This window comes from Periophthalmus magnuspinnatus, chromosome 5, assembly GCF_009829125.3.
Source record: "Periophthalmus magnuspinnatus isolate fPerMag1 chromosome 5, fPerMag1.2.pri, whole genome shotgun sequence".
NCBI lineage: Eukaryota > Metazoa > Chordata > Actinopteri > Gobiiformes > Gobiidae > Periophthalmus > Periophthalmus magnuspinnatus.
Window position 1 is genome coordinate 8,128,487 of NC_047130.1, and position 18,280 is coordinate 8,146,766.

The 18,280-nt window shown below is 37.4% G+C and overlaps 1 protein-coding gene across 1 annotated transcript; it reads left to right on the forward strand.

Moving 5' to 3' along the window:
- The first annotated feature begins 163 nt into the window (after positions 1-163).
- On the forward strand, positions 164-16,035 carry si:dkey-43k4.5 (potassium voltage-gated channel subfamily S member 2). Its single transcript, XM_033966676.2, has 10 exons — positions 164-263; positions 8,256-8,432; positions 8,912-9,045; positions 9,359-9,523; positions 10,123-10,294; positions 11,658-11,741; positions 11,820-11,981; positions 12,714-12,797; positions 14,312-14,404; positions 14,856-16,035. The coding sequence occupies exons 2-10, from the start codon at positions 8,262-8,264 to the stop codon at positions 15,249-15,251; spliced, it is 1,461 nt and encodes a 486-aa protein (XP_033822567.1). The 5' UTR covers positions 164-263; positions 8,256-8,261; the 3' UTR covers positions 15,252-16,035.
- Positions 16,036-18,280: the final 2,245 nt, after the last annotated feature.

The window sequence follows — 18,280 nt, forward strand, 5'->3', positions numbered from 1 at the left end:
ACGGAAAGAGCCGAAGACGCGAGGATGGGGCGCTCGTGAAGGCACGCACGCGCGCGAGTTCACATCAAAGGAAACCGCCGCTCTTCACACCGCGCGCTCTTCTCCACTGAAAGAAGCAGCGAGAGCAAGATACATAGCAAATTCAACAAAAATCACCGAATTTTGGATTTGTTTTTCTCAAATTGTAGTGCAAAAGTTAAAAAACGACGATGGGGTGAACCTTGAAGGGGAAAAGATAAGTTAGAGATGTGACAAACGCACAGGTGAGTGTTCATGACTACTTTAGCCTATTTTTTACCGCAAACGCCGGCATGCTAACTTGTGTCTAATGTTAATTGTGCATTTAGGCTAATTTTGTTTTGTTTGTTTTTACAAGTTAGGGTTCCAGACAGTTTTGGCTTCGTTCAAGTTTTGTTTTTGGTATTATTGAATGTGAGGTAAGTTCCGTCCCATATTTTTTATTTTTTTATTTTTTATTTTTTCCGATTTAGACTATTGATTTTCATTGTCTGCTTTGCCATTGTTTCATGAGACCTCCAATGTGTTCTACAGTTGACTTTGTACTTAACTTTTTTGTTTGCAGTTCTGTTATAGGCTAGTGACAGCCTCGCTGCCGTCAGTCTGCCCTAGGGCAACTGTGGCTGCAATAATAGCTTACCACCACCAAGTATGGAGTGAGTGAATAATGCATGAATATAAGCATCTGGAAAAGCTCTATGTAAGACTAATGCATTATTATTATTAGTACATGTTTATATGCTGTTTTTCTTTGCTATTTAGGACTGAAGTTGTTTGGCAAGTCCTTACCTTTTTTGTATATTTGGAAACTCTTATAGAATGTCCACTTTATTTGCTAATCTTTCTGTCTAGAATGATAGAATTATGGGTTCAATTCAGGCTACAAAAAGTCCAGATAAGTCATGCAGTCCTGTGTTTAATGATGCTTCAACAACTGGTAGGCTTTAGTAATAAACTGCTAGGGCTGAACGATTTGTCAGACATATTTAACAGATATTTTTCTGACAAGCATTACGATTGCAATTAGGTTTGTAATCTTTGTTTTAATAATAAGCTTCTGTTCAAAGTTCACCTTTTAAATGAGCCCAAGAATTGATTAAAAGACTGAACCACTCTAGCAAAAGTAAAATTCAATTCTGTCAACTGGAGAAAAGTTCTAGAGTGAAGACGTTTCACCTGTTATGCAAGTGGCTTCTTCAGTTCTGGTCAGATTGTTGGTAATCACTGCATTATATCTGTCTGAAGGGAGGAGCTAAATATACTGAAACTAATACACACTTATTTGTTTACAGTTTCTGTTTGTTGGCTAGGTCTGTTGAACTACATTAAGTGTGAACTGTGTCGGAGTCATCTTTTCCATAATCATTCAGGCTCTCATTTGCTCTCACACCTATTAGCGTATTGCCTGTCACTATTGTTTTCCTTGCTTTGATTTAGGTCTGACAATGGAGATGTAAATAGGCAATAGATGATGTCTAAGACTTCCATTCCTGTTCAAAGATGGATTGTCTTTCTTAACAAAAATGGTTCTTTGACTCCCCTCTCAAACCATTTCTTTTTTATACCATCTGTACCTCACTATCTTTAAAGAAGTGGTTAGTGGCTTTTAGATGGAGACGTACAGTGGACTGGAGTCCAGAGGAGCTCTCGCGACGTTGTTGGTACATTCTCTTATGGAATGGCTGTTTTGTTTCTCCAATATAATACTGCTCACTGCAGTCCTCACTACACTAAATGGAGAAGAGCACATTATTTTGTTTGTGGCTTTTGTCCGTTGAGTGAACAAGTTTCTGTCTTAGAGTGTTTGTTGGTTTGAAATAGACCAGGATTTCATGCTGTCTGAAAATCTTAAGCTTTTCAGACACTCCAGCTGTGTTTCTTCTAAGTTCAGATTCTCTGTTGTCCCTTTTTTTTTTTAAAGCTCTCTTAGATCTGCTGATCTACTGAACCACTATGCTTTGTGGAGGAAATTATAGTTCTTCAAAAATTGCAGTCTTTGATATTTGCTAATTGCGTCCATTTAAATTGTGATTTGAATTAATCTTGCAGCCTTATAGACTACTCCTGCCCTTTAATTTACTCTATATTTAATAATGACAGTAGTATGAAACCATAGTCTCATAGCTTGTCTGTTTATTTGTTTATCTGGTGGATTGTTTTCCGGAGCAGTGATTTCAGGCTGACGTTTTTCTTGATGCTGAATTATAGATCACTTTATTTCTGTGCAGCATGGCGGCTCCCTGGAGAGCTCAGCGTGGGCTCATCATGTGATTACAGGCACGAGAGGAGAGAAAGAGACTGTCCCACCATTTAATGTATCCTTAGCTGGAAAATAATGAGTTAAATAAGAATATCTAAATGTGTACAAGATAGAGGACATACTGGAAGTTATATTTTGCATGGATACTTTAAAGTAGATCTGTTTTAGTCCTAGTTTTCTTGTTTTTAGTTCCAAAACAGTAGCCGATCACAGGGTTTCCCAACAAGAGGTACGTGCACACAAGCACTTACCACACTACAAGTACTTGGGATGATTTCAGATTTTAAACAAGAGTGAATTTGGAAAGTATTTGAAATTGAAATTGTCTTTATTGTAAATTTTACATTTTGTTTTTGTAAGATGTTTGGGAATCATCATTTAAAAGATAATATAATATTGACAATACAAAATGATCTGTACTTACTAAAGACTCACCATTACCCGAGCTTAGAGGTACTCTAGACAGCCTGCTTGGCTCTTTAGAGAAAGTCTTAGTCCTGGCTTAGATTAGTTCTAGCATAGTCCCGAATATGTTCCATTAGGTCGAAGTTCAGAACTGTTCAAGTTTCTTTTTCACCCTACTCATGGTTAAGTAGGTCAAAGTAACTGTTTTATAATCTTACAGTTTTGCCATGCAGACTCATTAAATATGTTTTGAAAGATGAATATTTTCTGTGTTGGTACTTGCTGTAAAAAAAGCAGCATTTTTCTTGTAGTTTACATCAATACAATATACAAACACTACTATAGCCTCAAAAGTAGTTATCTTGATTAAGAATTGTGAGGATCTTAATTTTTATGGTCATATTTACTCAGCATTTGAAATGAAAACCTTTTGATAATGTGTCAATCAAATGTACTTATGTTGACCATGGCTGGGATTCACAGGTTTTAGGATGTCACCATAAAGTAGCTCAAAAATGACCCCTCAGCAGAGGTCAAACCATAAAGAAACATACTTTGAACATTTCCAGTTAGAAATGTAATAGAGTAGAAACTACATATGGATACTTGTTCTTAAAAGTTAAAATTTTAAAAAATCCACTGCGAAGTATAGGTACCTAAAAATTTTACATTTCTAATTTCCACTATTGTAATTAGATATTTTTGTGCAACCCTACTACTGCTACTTACATAACTACATTATATTCTAGTTAAATGTAGTCAGTAAGTAGCTTGGCAAAGCAGAAGATTATTTAAATTATAAGTAGTTTTGAGCAACTTCTTCCAAGCTATGACTCATGAGCAATTATGTGGAGGAGAGCCGCCTCTCTTTCCAAATGTGTATGCTTTTTGGTGGTTGTAGTAAATCTAATTTTATCTGCTCTTCTCAATGTACTTTGATGAGACACTAATCGGCCGGAGCAGACATTTTAATGCTGATTAAAGGCACACAATGTACACTGGTGTAGAGCCAGAAGCTTTTAGGAGATTCCCTGACCCTTGTCGATCTGAAAATTACTTAATAAAAGTCGGCATCTATTACTGCTGAACCAGAGAGTGGTGAGACTAATACTGTTGTGATAGTTGTGCAAAACTGGAAAAATAGTAAAAGCCAAAAGTAAAATCTGTCAACTGTACAAACAGTTGTAGGGGTGAAGATGTTCCGCTGCTCATCCAAGCCGCTTCTTCAGTGTTGGTCAGATTGCTGGTGGACACTGCCTTATGTCTATCTCGAGGGAGAAGCTAACTACACTGAAACTGAAAACAGCTATTGTTTAGTTTCTGTATGTAGGGTAGGTCTATTGAGCTACACTAAGTGTGCTCTGTGCCTGAGTCATACTTGCCATATTCATTCAGCTATTCACCTATTAGCATTCTGGCTAGCTCTGTTGTTTTCTTTGTTTCCTTTGTTTGGTTTGGGTCAGAGGATGGAGTTGTAGATGGGAGAAAGGTGATGTCTAAGGCCCCCATTCCTGTTCAAGGAAGGATTGTCTTTCCTAACAAAAATTGCTTCTTTAACTCCTCTCTCAAACTATTTCTTTTCTCAGGCTAAGATCTGAACCTCACTATTATCAAAGGGGTGGTTGAAGAAGTCCTTTGAAGATAGTGAGGTACAGATCTTAGCCAGAAACTGGAGACAATAGCTGTTTACACTTTCAGTGTCATTAGCTCCTCTCTTCAGATAGATATAAGACACTGTCCACCAACAATCTGACCAGAACTGAAGAAGCCGTTTGCATGAACAGTGAAACATCTTCACTCCTACAACTTTTTGTCCATGGACAGATTTTACTTTTGACTTTTACTGTGGATTAGACCTTTCCTGTTTATGTTATTTATTTATTTTTCAGTACCGATAACAGCTCAAACTAATATCTGCTTTTGTCTTGAAAGTTTTGCTGTGGTTAAATGTGCACTCAAAATCTGATTCATATCAGATATTTTGCAATTATTATTTAAATGACATGTAAAAAGCTAAATAATCTGTTTTCTTTCTGCTCATGGTAATTTTGATTACTCACATCAGGTTTTACATTGAAACAGTCTTAAAGGTCCAGAAATCAGATTATAATCAGATTTTGGTGCACACTTGAACAAGGCCATTAAAAAGGAAATTTTTTTAAGAACCCTGTTTTTGTTGTGTCCAGTTCTGGTTTAGCAGTTATTGAAGATCAACTTTAGTCCTGGTTAGTCCAAGTATTGTCTTCCCATCTTTTAAGTTCTGGCTTAGTCTGGGTTTGGTGCTAATAATAATTAGTCTTATAGTCAAAAGTTTAGTTTTAGTCACTAAGGAAGACCCAAAAGTAGACTTGTGGATGTGAGAAGAAAAGAGGACATAAATGTTAGTTATTGGGAGAGAAGAGGAATCAGGTTAAATGCTGCTTATGATTAAAATAGTGGAGTACTTTTCTTGAGCCAAGTTTTAAAACACCGCCCCCTTTCAAACATTTCTGTACTCCCACCTGCAATTGTCCAAACAAGGACCAGTAATAACAGATAAATCAAGTCAAATGCCTTATGATGTTGTGAAGTTCCTCTTTTTAAAAACATCCACATTTTTCCTACAAATGCTGCCCAAAAGAAGTTTGAGCACAATGACAGTCTTACTGCCAGGAAATTGAATGCTGTCCAGCAACTGGGCAGATGGGTTGTAATCTGTTCCCTAGTAAATATACAGTTTGTTAAAAATAAGAAATGGAGTTCAGAAATTTTATTAGAATGGGTTGTACTGGCACTAGTTTTACAACTGTTCAGGGGCTATATTGTCCATTTAAAGTCCTTGGACTTGACTATTTTCCATGTATTTGAGCAAAATTTGACTTGCCCCAGTGCATTCTGTCAGCACCTAAATATGAAGCATTTGCCAGTTTCTGTTCTGTTGCATGAAGAACAGTCGCAGAGGCACAGGAATTGTTCTGTAGATCTTTATTGTCAGTTACAATGTCGAGCAAAATTCAAAGCAGAGGCTAACAAAGTGCAGAGTCTAAAGCGGTGTCAAGTTAGTACTGTCTAAAACCATATTGCTTTAGACTCTAAAGCAATATGGTTTCACCAGTTTTATAACCCTTCCAAAGTGGGGATCACATATTCCTGTATGACAGGATGGTACAGAGAAGACATTTTATTGTCTGATAGTAAGGAAGTGTGATGTTAGCATGCTAATTGTTGTTAGCTTTACCGTAACTCAGCTCTGGTTTTTGAAGGTTGTGAAAAGTGCTTACAAACTTATCGTGGTGAATAATTAGGGTGCTCAGAATGCATTAGGTAAGTAAGCAATACATTTGGACCACTTTACATTTATGGAAAGTTGGCATGCGGGAGCAGAGTTACGTTGGCTTCTACATTACAAGAGAAGCACGATTCGTACTGCTCACCGTACGTCATCATTAATATTTCATTTACATCATACCCAAAGCTGTGTTCTATTTCATCCATTTCTCCTGTATTCTCTCATGTATTTTTTATAGTTTAATAAATACATTGGAAAATGTTTAATTGTTTTACAGGCTGTTAAAGTTGTGACCATCAAGGGGCTAAAATAGTAAATAATAGCAGACTATAGTAGTCCCTGCAGCTACAAAACAATATTTTTACTTTGGTAAACTGTCGTACTCCATGTCCAGTATGTGCTCAGTCTAATCTAAAGATGCATTTCTAGCTGGCTGCAGGTTTCCTTGCGCTCACACAGAGTGCATCAGGTAAAGTGTGGCTGTAATGTAATTGAATGGACTTATAGTCCTAATTGCTGAATGTGAGGAAATGGTCCAGTGAGTCTCAGACTGGTGTTAACCTGAAGTGGGGCTAATGCTGTTTTAACTCTTCAGGTACTTCTTAACCTTTCAAAAGTCAGTAACAGAGAAGGGAACCAAGAAGGAAAAAAGAGTAGTAAAAGATTTGATTTTATGAGTTATTTTGATTTTGCGAGATTTTGCAAGAGTAAACCAATAAAAAATACTTGATGCTATTGGACTAACCATTGCAATATTTGAGTTCAGGTGAGCTGTGAGGCTCTGAGTAAATTTGCAAAACATGATACACGTCTCTGGGCATCTCAGAAATAATGTTTTAGGGATATTTTAGACCTGGGCTAGGGTTACAGAAAGAATAATTTTCCCTTGTCATTCAGACATTCAAAGTTGTATTTAGAGTGATTTGTGCATGTTTGAGTAATCTTTATTCTCCTGCATTCAAGACATAATTTTTCCAGTCTACCCCTGTTTTTTCTGCCACTGGTACATGCCCACTGTACTCACCCACTGGTCTTTACTTACTTCGTTCTCCAATTTTATTTTCTTAATCAGTGATATACATATGATTCGACAGCATCATGTAGCCAAAAAAAATCTGCTTCTCGCTAGCATGATCTGCAGAGTGGCACTTAGCTGTTTTATTAAATTTTTTTAGATCAATACTGCGATTTAAAATATCCAGAATACAACATAATAATCCATGGATGTCATAGATTATAACTATAAACCATTCTAAAGCAAAATATGTCTTCTAAGTGGTATTATATAGCTGGGTTAGGGTAATCATAATAAAATTTTACATGTACAGTTCTGGGTAAATTGCACTTTGATCTATGAAACAATGCAGGGGGTCATCATGTGAGCCAAGGTCAGACTAGAGCATAGGTTTGTGTGGTGAAGTGTCATTTTTCTAAGTCTTTAGTTTGTCACAAGTTGTAATCAGATCTTCATTTGGAACAGATCCCACAGAGGGCAGTTTGGGTTTGGACTGGACCAGAATAAACATTGAAAATCTGCCAAAATGAAGTCTCTCCATTTCACCACGTCTTCCTCATTGTTTCCCTATATAGCCTTGTCTAAAGATATACATCGGAAGGCTATTTGTAAAAGAGCTGTTTTTGTCACTAAAACTGGAACATAATAATAATAATAATTTTATACATTGTTTATAATCACTTGTACTGCCCATTTGTTATCTGATCTCAGTTCATATTAAACCACTATCAGACTGTAACTCCCATGTAAATCTATCTGTACAATCCAGATCACGTTTCCAATCTATCAATACAATTGTACACTCAGAGAGAAGAGTATCTGAGTCCTTGATCTTAATATGCGTTATGCAATAATAAAATCCCATTTAGTTGTCAACACAGTACTGTAAATCATGGGGCTAATTGTGGAATGTTGTCTCAGTTTAAACATATAGTGCAATATTCACTACCTTACTGAATGATTTTGAGTACAGTCATTAGTAAGATAATGTGTTAGGATTTGCTCTTATCCAAGACTTTTATAGCTAATTACAGTATTTCATTTTAAGTAGCAGCAAACTTCACACACACACACACACACCCCCACACACACACATATGTATATATATATGTGTGTGTGTGTATGTGTATATATATATATATATATATATATATATCGAGAGAGAGAGAGAGAAAATATTTCCCAGCCTTTTACACATCTTTCCATTTCAAAAGATGGTACAGTAAAAAAAAAAATGTGCATGTTCAGATTTTGCAATAGCCCCATTATAACCCTCTGTGCTGTGCCAGGTGGAGATGGTGAAGGAGACTCTGCCCAGTTGGGTCCAGTCGGACTCGGAGGACGGCCTGGTCCATGTGAACGTTGGAGGCCTGAAGAGGAGCCTTTGTTCCAGCACTTTAAAGAAGTTTCCCGACACCAGACTGGGCAAACTCCTGTCCTGTGACTCTGAAGAGGACATACTGCAGGTCAACCTGTGACTTCTAAAGATGAACAAAATTTAAAGGTGCACTGTAGAACTTTTCTGCTGGAGGGTGCTTTGCTAAATACACCTTGAAAGATTTGCATTCTTTCTGTGAGGAGAATAGCATTAGAGATCTGACCTGTAACATGATGACGCTTTGTGTTGTCATGATATGAAGACAGGCGTGTCTACTCTGCCATACTACGGAACCTTCGCGGCAGCGCAAGTGACAGTTCCCCTCCAGGGAAGTTACATAGTGCGTCTTTAATTGTTCCACAATTAGGTCAAACAAATTGGGCTGCAGCTATTATTAGTGTTCAGCTTTTTGTAGATTATTTTTTTCAATTAGTTGACAAGTTAAACTATGAAAGAAATAATTGTGCCTTTTGTTATACATTTTAACCAGTTTAAAGTAAACAAATATGACACTCTCTGGAAAAATGCACTGAACAGTAGTATTTTTCAACTTTGTACTCTCTGCAGGTGTGTGATGACTATGATGTGCAGCAGAAGGAGTTTTACTTTGACAGGAATCCCGGCCTATTCCCGTACGTCCTTCACTTCTACCAAACTGGAAAACTGCACGTCATGGAGGAGCTTTGCGTCTTCTCCTTCTGGTAACAACATGATACAGCACTTTGTCTTTAGTTCTATTTCTGTAAACAAACTAAAAGTTATCAATAGAACTTAGCAATGATAGCATGTTAGAGCAACAGTGTGTAACTTTCTGGAGATGGAATGTCACCTGCTTGCTACCATGGAATTAGAAAGTTAAACCCATTACATAGGGCACCTGTAATTTTTGTGACCTCACTCATTTGGAATCAAAAAATGCACTCATCACTAAAACTTGTAATGTATTCAAGAAACCACTATAAATTGAATAGTGAAACAAATATATATTGTAGGAGTTGTATTCTTATTTGTCAGTCAGGAGATCGAGTACTGGGGCATCAATGAGTTCTTTCTGGACACATGCTGCAGTTATCGATACCACGACCGTAAACTGGAGAGCAGCCGCCACCGCAGCTGGGACGACGAGAGCGACGTGAGCAGCATCGACACCTCAGTGGACGAAATCTCTGACTTAAACAGGTCCTAACATACTGCTTTTGTTTGTACTGTATTCTACTACTTAAAGATTTATTTTAGATTTCACTAAACATCAGGTAAAGTGGGACTAAACACCTAAACTCCCACTACCACATTTCAAATAAAGCTACTAACTTGGGCAGTACCTGTAGGACCAAAGGGAAGAGGGAACAGGAAACAGGAAGGGCCTGGTCTGGACATATGAGTGTGACACTTCAAACTCCGCCCCTTCAACCAGATGTTTATAATAATCAGGGGAGTCCTGGGTGATGTCATGTAGTATTTGAAACGACAATGGCCACTGGAGGCAGCACACAATCAGGTTTTCATTGTTTTTGAAAGCAAAGCTGCAAATTGAACTTGCTTACAGAAAGATTACCAAAAAAGGACTAGTACACAATACTAGTAAAACACCAGATACAGGGTTTACTAGCAAAAAAGGGCAATTTAGTGTTTAGTTCCACGTTAGCCTTCCCTCCAGACTGAAGGACCATCACCGGATTCAATATAAAATGCACACAGCCCTACAGTTCTATTTGTATTTATTTATTTGTAGTAATTATCTTCTTTGATTTGACTTGTGGTTGTGCATTTTAATTCAGAGATATGCAGCACTTTCAGGAGGTACGCTATGGAAACATGCGCAAGTGTCTGTGGCTGACGCTGGAGAACCCGGGGTACTCCATCCCCAGTAAACTGTTCAGTCTGCTGTCCATCGGAGTGGTGCTCACCTCCATCGCCACCATGTGCATCAACAGCATCCCAGAGTACCAGGTCAGTCACAAGAGCTGTGAGTGACAGGTTTATTCATGATGCTATTTGGATACATGAAGTTGGATATTTCTATTACCTTTTAATAATGCTAAAGAAAAATAGAACAAAACTAGGTGTGTCACGATAATCACTATATCGACTTATTGTTTAATATATGTTAGATGTAACAATATTTTTGGGGGAGTCAGTATTTATCGTGTGTACATTTTCTTTGCACTACTGGGAAATTTTGGGTAATTTTTTGGCTATATGATAATACTTAAGCCGTAAAAGGTTGAATTAATAATTTCTATGAATCATTACAGATGCAAACTAAGTACTAAAGTGTTTTTCTTATTGCAGCTCATGCTTTTTATTATTATTATTATTGTAGCTTTAGAATAGTTTTTGTGGTGTAAATTTGCTCTTGGATTTTTGTGTCAGTGGCATAAATAGGTTATGCTATTATTGATTATCATCTATATGTACTTCAGCAATGTGTCACACTTCAAAATGTATTATTGTGACAGGCCTAAACAAAACAACAACAACAAAACATAAGAGTCAACTTAAAACCATTTGCACATATTGATCTGAACAAAAACTGTCCTACTGCTCAGTCACTGCTCCATTTACATTTACCGTCCCAAATTGCTTCTCATGCACAGCCTTGTCCATCATTCTCTCTTTCAACATTTTTTTGCGCAGACTATTCAGCTCTGCTGATTCAGCTAATAATACTTAGTTTTCTTTGTCACTACATAAAATAGACAAAAATACAAACAAACAACACTCAGCAAAGCAGAAAAAGTTAAAAAAAATATCCCAAGCAATGTAAGTCACAAAAATAGTCATAAAATGTAATAGCTTTATGAGTACTGCAGACAAAAACAGTACTTCTTCCAACAAGGGCTTTCAACAACCCATGACAAATGTACCAAACCTATTGTGCCTGATCCTAGGATAATACTAAAACCCAGATGTTTAAGCAAGTAGTTTATAAGGGGAAGTAGCTTTAAACAGGCCGTTGTTACCTTTCAATTTAGCACTTATTTACATTCCACTACTTTCCTTTCCATTGGCAGCACTCACTATAACACTCTGTGACAGTAAGAGGTTTGTCCTTAATCCATTTATTTAGTATACATTTATTTTGGGCATTTCTCATATCAAGTGGTTATAAATCTACTGTAAATGTACTGGTGTAACACTCAGATTATTGTTCTTTTGCCCAAATAAATGTCATGAAAAAACAATCAGTGGCCTACCCTCATCTGATCATTAAAATGTTTCAAGAAGTGCAGTAAAAATATACAACATAAGGATATGCACAAACTCCCCTTTACATGTTACACCACTTTAAGACTGAGGTATCTTATCACAGACATTTGACAATGACGGGAACCTTATTGAAGACCCTACTATGCAAATTCTGGAGGTCTTTTGCTCCTGCTGGTTCACCTTTGAGGTGAGTAAAAAAGAAAAGAAAAAAGAAAACACTTTTCAGTAACAGAGTCAGTCAAATGAAATAATGTCTCTCTTGGAGGTGGTGACGCGGCTGCTGCTGGCCCCAAACAGGAGGAAGTTCTTTCACCATCCTCTAAACATCATCGACCTGGTGTCTGTGGTGCCCATCTACATCACCCTGGTCTTTGACTTGACTCTGGGGTCTGAGTCAGAGCTTGGCAACATCGGACGACTCATTCAGGTACTTTATTTCATTAAAGGGCCCATATTAGCCTATTTGCTGATCTACGTTATATTGTTGTTTCCTCAACACAAACAGACCTGAAGTTGTGTTTCATTCACACGTTAACACAAAAATCCTGGAGATTTAGGCTAAGTTCTTGCAAACTGAAATCACTCTGTTCCACCTTGTGATGTCATGTGGTACAGGAACAGGAAGTGCTCCACTGCTTTTTTAAACTCTATACACTGTCACTAGAATCATTTGGATCCCATTTGGAGCATTTTGAGTTTTGGAGATGTTGACAGAATAATAAAGTGTTACTGAAAGATGTGTGGTTGAAACAAAACACTGCTTCAGTTATGTTTTTGATGAAGTAACAACATTCTAACATGACTTAAAACTACAAAAGTCAATTTTGCGTAATATAGGACCTTTAACATGAAGAGGTTGTCAGTCATAGTATTATAACTTCTGAGAGGTTTAGTCAATAATATAGCTTGTCTGAAATGAAGGTTTAATGATGGTTAGACAGTAGGCCCAAAACATGTCTAAAGCTACAGCCATTAGTCTCAGATGTTCCTGGTCTGCTGGGGTCAGTATCTTATCAAAATTTTCAACAAGTAAAAACTTACCTCCAGTATCATATTACTTCACTCATTCACACATCTAAGATAGTAATGTATTTTAAATCTTCATTTTAGAAAACATTATTATACACTATTAAAAAACATGTTATACCTCTGTCTGCAGGTGTTCAGGTTGATGAGGATTTTCCGAGTTTTGAAACTGGCCAGACACTCGACTGGACTCAGGTCTCTGGGGGCTACACTTCGGGTGAGACATCAGATCAGTTTTATTTATTTTTGTTCAACCGGGAAAATAGACCTGGCCAGGAGATCAACAACATGTCAAAACATAAGATTTAATTAAAAAACACAATTTATATAAAATTTATTGAGTTAAGTTGTAAATATTCACATTGTAAGTAGTTGGAAAGGGAGAAAATGGTGTGAAGGAGTTCAAATATCAAGTTCCTTTTTCACATGTTGTATTAAAATGAAGACCGAGGGTAATTGATTGCATTTTGACATTTTGATTGTTGACCTTTTGAATGTGACAAGGAAAAGGTTGAGTTGGTCTTAGCATTCTCTTTTTCTCATCAAACCTGATCTAGAAAACTACCATATATATATCTAGTTTTGGACTTTGCAAGTACATTTTATATTAAAAGGCAACATCAAAATGTTTTTAGCAGCAGAAGCATCTATAAGAAAGTCATTAAAGAAGCCTGAAGTTCGTAAAAGCAAAAATGACCATAAAAGTTGTAATTCATTCCTAATGTTTAATGTTATGTTGAGGTACAGAATGGATTAATTTGACAGATGGTAGTGAAATATGAGTTGTGGTGTGTCTTACATGTCATGGGCAGACTAAATGGAGGAGCGGTGCAGTAGCAAGTTGTGGTGTATCTGATTTTGCTCCAGATACAAACCTCTGTGCGCTGATCAATACAGTATACAGGCAGGATTTCACACTGCTATTGTGTGGACTGAGTGAAAGAAAAAAACAAACAAAACAATGATACGCCTGGAATAAAACTACTATAAAATGCAGCCCAATGTAGAAAGCTTGGAAATGTAACCCTCTTTTCTGTCCCTTTGCAAATAATACTGGATTGTGTTTGTAGGCACTAAACAGTCCATATTTAAAGATGCACTGTGAGATGTTACTACTTTGCCTAGAATGATCCACGGTGTAGTATAGGTGACGCCAGACTGAAGTTACAGGTCAGATTTGTGGAGAGGCAGCCGTGCTCACAGAAAGAATGTTTGTCAAGGAATTTCTAGCAATGAAAACTGTGGAACATTCTAGATAAAGCAATAACAGTACTGTAGGCTGCATTGGTCTACTCCTGAGGTAGACTGATAGAAGTGTGCCGGCCATCCCGTGCCTACCGTCTCTGGCCACTAATGACAATGACTCACACTGATACGTTCATACAGGCAAGTTGGATGAAAGGTCTTTTGTAAGGACACAGGAACAATTGGCACGTGATTGCAACATTAGTGAGAGATGAAGGTCAAGCGTTTTTTTAAATTTATGTTAGTAAAGTGTGTTATGTAACAACCCGCTTCTAGTGTAATGCATTATGTAAATACCACACAACCCCCTTACACTATGGGAGAAATGTTATGACGAGGGTGAAGAAGCTGACTATGAAAATAAAACACAACCAAAACAGACAAACAGGTCAACAGGTGTTAAAAATGTGAAAATGTAGAAAATTACAATTTATGAGATCTTATTGCTGTGTAGATCCTACTTGTAATTGAGCTATTCTCCTGCAGCACAGTTATCGTGAGGTGGGCATCCTGCTGCTGTATCTGGCTGTGGGAGTCTCAGTCTTCTCTGGCATTGCCTACACTGCCGAATATGAGGAGGTAAAGACAACAGTTTTACATTCAAAACCAAAAAAATATTTAGGGCTGAATGATTTTGAGAAAATATCTAACTGATTTTTTTTGACAAGCAATGCAAAAGGACTTTTGGCATGTATGTTTAAATGATAGGATACTGTTCAATGTTCACAAAAATCACATGTCAGAACATATTTATACTGATCTAAACTACAGGATTAACAGTTTTTATGCAGAATAAAATATTTTGTTGTTTTGGAAGGAAATTATGGTACTTAAAAAAACTGCAGCCTTTGTGATTTGCCAAAAGTGTCCATTGAAATCTCTATACAATTGTGATAAATCTTATAGTCCTATTTTCAATTCTTAAACAAATATTGGTCTTGGTACACCAACATTTGTTACACGTCTTAAGTGTTACATACATCATATTTATTTAGTTTGAGACTTTCTAAATCCTTTTTGTTGTTTGCAGGATGTAGGCCTAGACACAATCCCCGCTTGCTGGTGGTGGGGCACAGTCAGCATGACCACGGTGGGCTATGGAGACGTGGTTCCTGTCACTGTGGCTGGGAAACTGGCTGCTAGTGGCTGCATTCTGGGAGGTACCCTAGTGGTAGCGCTACCCATCACCATCATCTTCAACAAATTCTCACATTTCTATAGGCGACAGAAAGCTCTCGAAGCGTCTGTGAGGAACAACAACGGCAGGAGCCGTGACAATGTGGGTGAACCAGGCTCAGACATAGACATAGACGACATCGAAGAGGACGATATTGACTTTGAGGACGAGGGCGGGGTTATTAATTATAGCTTTGTGGAGCACCCGCCATATACTACAGGGAAGAGGAAGGACATGCATCAGCTATGAAAGACATACTCTTGGACAAAACACTAAAATACTGAAGATGGATTAAACGGAGGACAATCTATTAGACAAGGGGATGCTGGTGGACGGATCAAGTCATGTCTTGGGATTAACTTGGTGGAGATTGTGGAACCCTGGCCCTAATAATCTGCTAAAATCTTGAGTTTAGTTGTGGTAATAGTATGAGGTACGATTCAAAGCCAATTCTATAGCTATTCCATCGCAGCCAACGAGTCTGAATGTTAAATAATCTTCAAGGTAGGTACATCTGACCAAGGGCCTGATTCAAGATTTTCATGTCCTTAGTTCCTGATAAATTATTTCAGAATCATTTTCTTTGGTTTTGAGAAAAGAAACTTCTTCCTTTGGGCGCTACATTGGTTTTGGTTGTATGCACAAAGTGTAGCAGTGGAAACACAAATAGTAGTTGCTTATGTAACATTAAATTAGGCAATAAAATAAACAATTTTTCCATATGAATTGTGAAAATGGTTTGAGCTAAAGTAAATAATGTATACTGTCTAACCGTGGCTAACCTATGATGTTTAAGATGCAACAGCCAATTGTACACAGCTTAAATAAATACCTCAACTAAATATTGCAAAATTGCGGAAATAATGTAGAGAACGACTTTGTGCTTCCGTCTTAGTGTCCTGAAGAAGAATTGGACTTTAATTTGCACAATTTTGTGCATGTGGACTGCTTTCACATCGGTTATATTTGAACTGAATTTGGAGTAAAAAACATGACAAATGGAGACGCATGCACTGAATAAACAACTGTACACAAGTATTGATAGTTTGATGCTTTTTGGATAAATACATATCAAAAAGAAAAACCCTTAATTTCTTCTGGCACATCTGGTAGAGTGACCTGGCTCTGGTGCCTTCAGCTCCACTAGCATTAAGATCAGGTTTCACATAATGGAGCTCCTCTTCACAGACTCCTCACTCCTTCACTCACTCTGTCCTTCCTTCGTCTGCTATGAGCACATCAGGTGGATTACACTGGAAATGCCTCCTGCATTACGTCATCACTCGATCTGAAGTCATCAATGAAGCTTCTCCGTGTTCTAAAAGTCCATGCAACTTCACTTGACTGGATCATTTCAGCAGATAACCAACTTCAACTTGCTTAACATCTTTTTCAGGAGAAGTAGAATGAAACCCAAGACTTATTTTGGTTCTACTTGAAGAAGTACTATGTATTTTTCTGACAGAGGGTCCACATGCTAGTCTCCATGGAGATGTTAACACTTTGTCTGGAATGTTTTATTGTACAGCCCGAAACTTATATCTACCTCCATGGAGATGAGCAGTTGATGCCACTAGGTCAAGTGTACAGGTCAAATCTGTGGAGAGGCAGTCCTGCTCTCAGTAAGAAGCAATGTTTTTCAAGCTGTTATTTTAGCAATAGAAACAGCTGGAATTTAATAAATGCAAGAAGGTAAGTTTAATAAGATACTCCATGGTGACAAGCAGGAGGTGTATCTTTCACCAAAAAAACTAAACTAAAAATGACACACATGAACATTACATGATTATGCACATTGAAATAAACAAATTGAATTAAGTACTCATGAATGCTAAATTTGTGTTAATTAAAGTAATGCTGCAGTGTATATATAGGTTATTTTTTGATAACTTAGTTCCACTTCAATAATTGTTATTTCATCCTGTGTTTTTAATGTGCAAGTGTTCTTGTCCGCTACTTCATCTTTCACTATGATGATAAATCTTCCTTGATAAATGTTTAAATATCTTTAGCTAGCATTCAAGTGCCATTGTTCTACATTGGGCTTTCATCCATTTCAATCATTTAAATAGATAAATCTTTATCTCAGCACATGTTGGTTTAGGATGTGAAGAAGCAGGCAGCCCTCTTTAGTTGCAGTGAAGTATATCAGATTCCTTGCCCAAGATTAAATATTCATTTTTCTTCCTCTTTTTCTGGCAGAAGAAACACAAAAACAACAAAATGGCTCAGAAGTTTTAGTGAATGGATCTGAAGAGACACAAAGAGGCTTTTAAAGACGTCTGTGTTTCTCTGGCTGAAGAAGGGCCGCAGATGTTCAAGCTATTTTAAGTCTTTCCATCAAACATACAATACACGACACAGTTGAAACCAGAAGTTTACATACACTATATAAAACGACACATATGCTTTGTTTTCTCACTGTCTGACATGAAATCAGACTAAGCTTCCTGTTGTAGGTCAGTTAGGATTACTATAAGAATTTCTATTTACTAATGCCAGAATAATGAGATGAGGATGTTTTTAGACATTTTTGTATTACTTTTTTCAAAGTCAGAAGCTTACATACATTTCATTAGTATTTGGTACCATTGCTTTTCGACTGTATGAATTGGGTTAAACATTGTGGATATCCTTCGACAAGTTTCTTACAATAATTGGCAGGAATTTTAGCCCTTTCCTCCTGACAGAACTGGTGTTACTGAGCCAAGTTTGTAGGTCGCCTTGCTCACACATGCCTTTTCAGGTCTGCACATAAATATTTAATAGGATTGAATCAGGGCTTTGCAATGGTCATCAAAAACTTCACTTAAGTCACTTTATAACCAGTTTGGCAGTAAGCTCCAGGTCATTGTCCATTTGGAAGACCCATTTGTGCCTAAGCTTTAACTTCCTGGCTGATGTCTTGAGATGTTGCTTCAGTATTGCTACATACAGTTCTTTCTTCATGATGCCATCTATTTTGTGAAGTGCACCAGTACCTCCTCCAGCAAAACAACCCCTACAACATAATGCTCCACTCCTGTATATCAGAATTGCGATGGTGTTCTCAGGTTTGCTAGCTTCCCCCTTCTTCCTCCAAGCATAACGGTGCTCATTATGACCAATTTAGTTTTGTCAGACCATAGGACATGTCTCCAAAAATGTAGGTCTTTGTCCCTGTGTGCATTTGCAAACTGTAATCTGGCATTTTTATGTTTCTTTTGGAGTAATGGCTTTCTCCTGGCAGGAGTGGTCTTTCAGCCCATGTCAGTACAGTGCTCGTTTCACTGTGGATA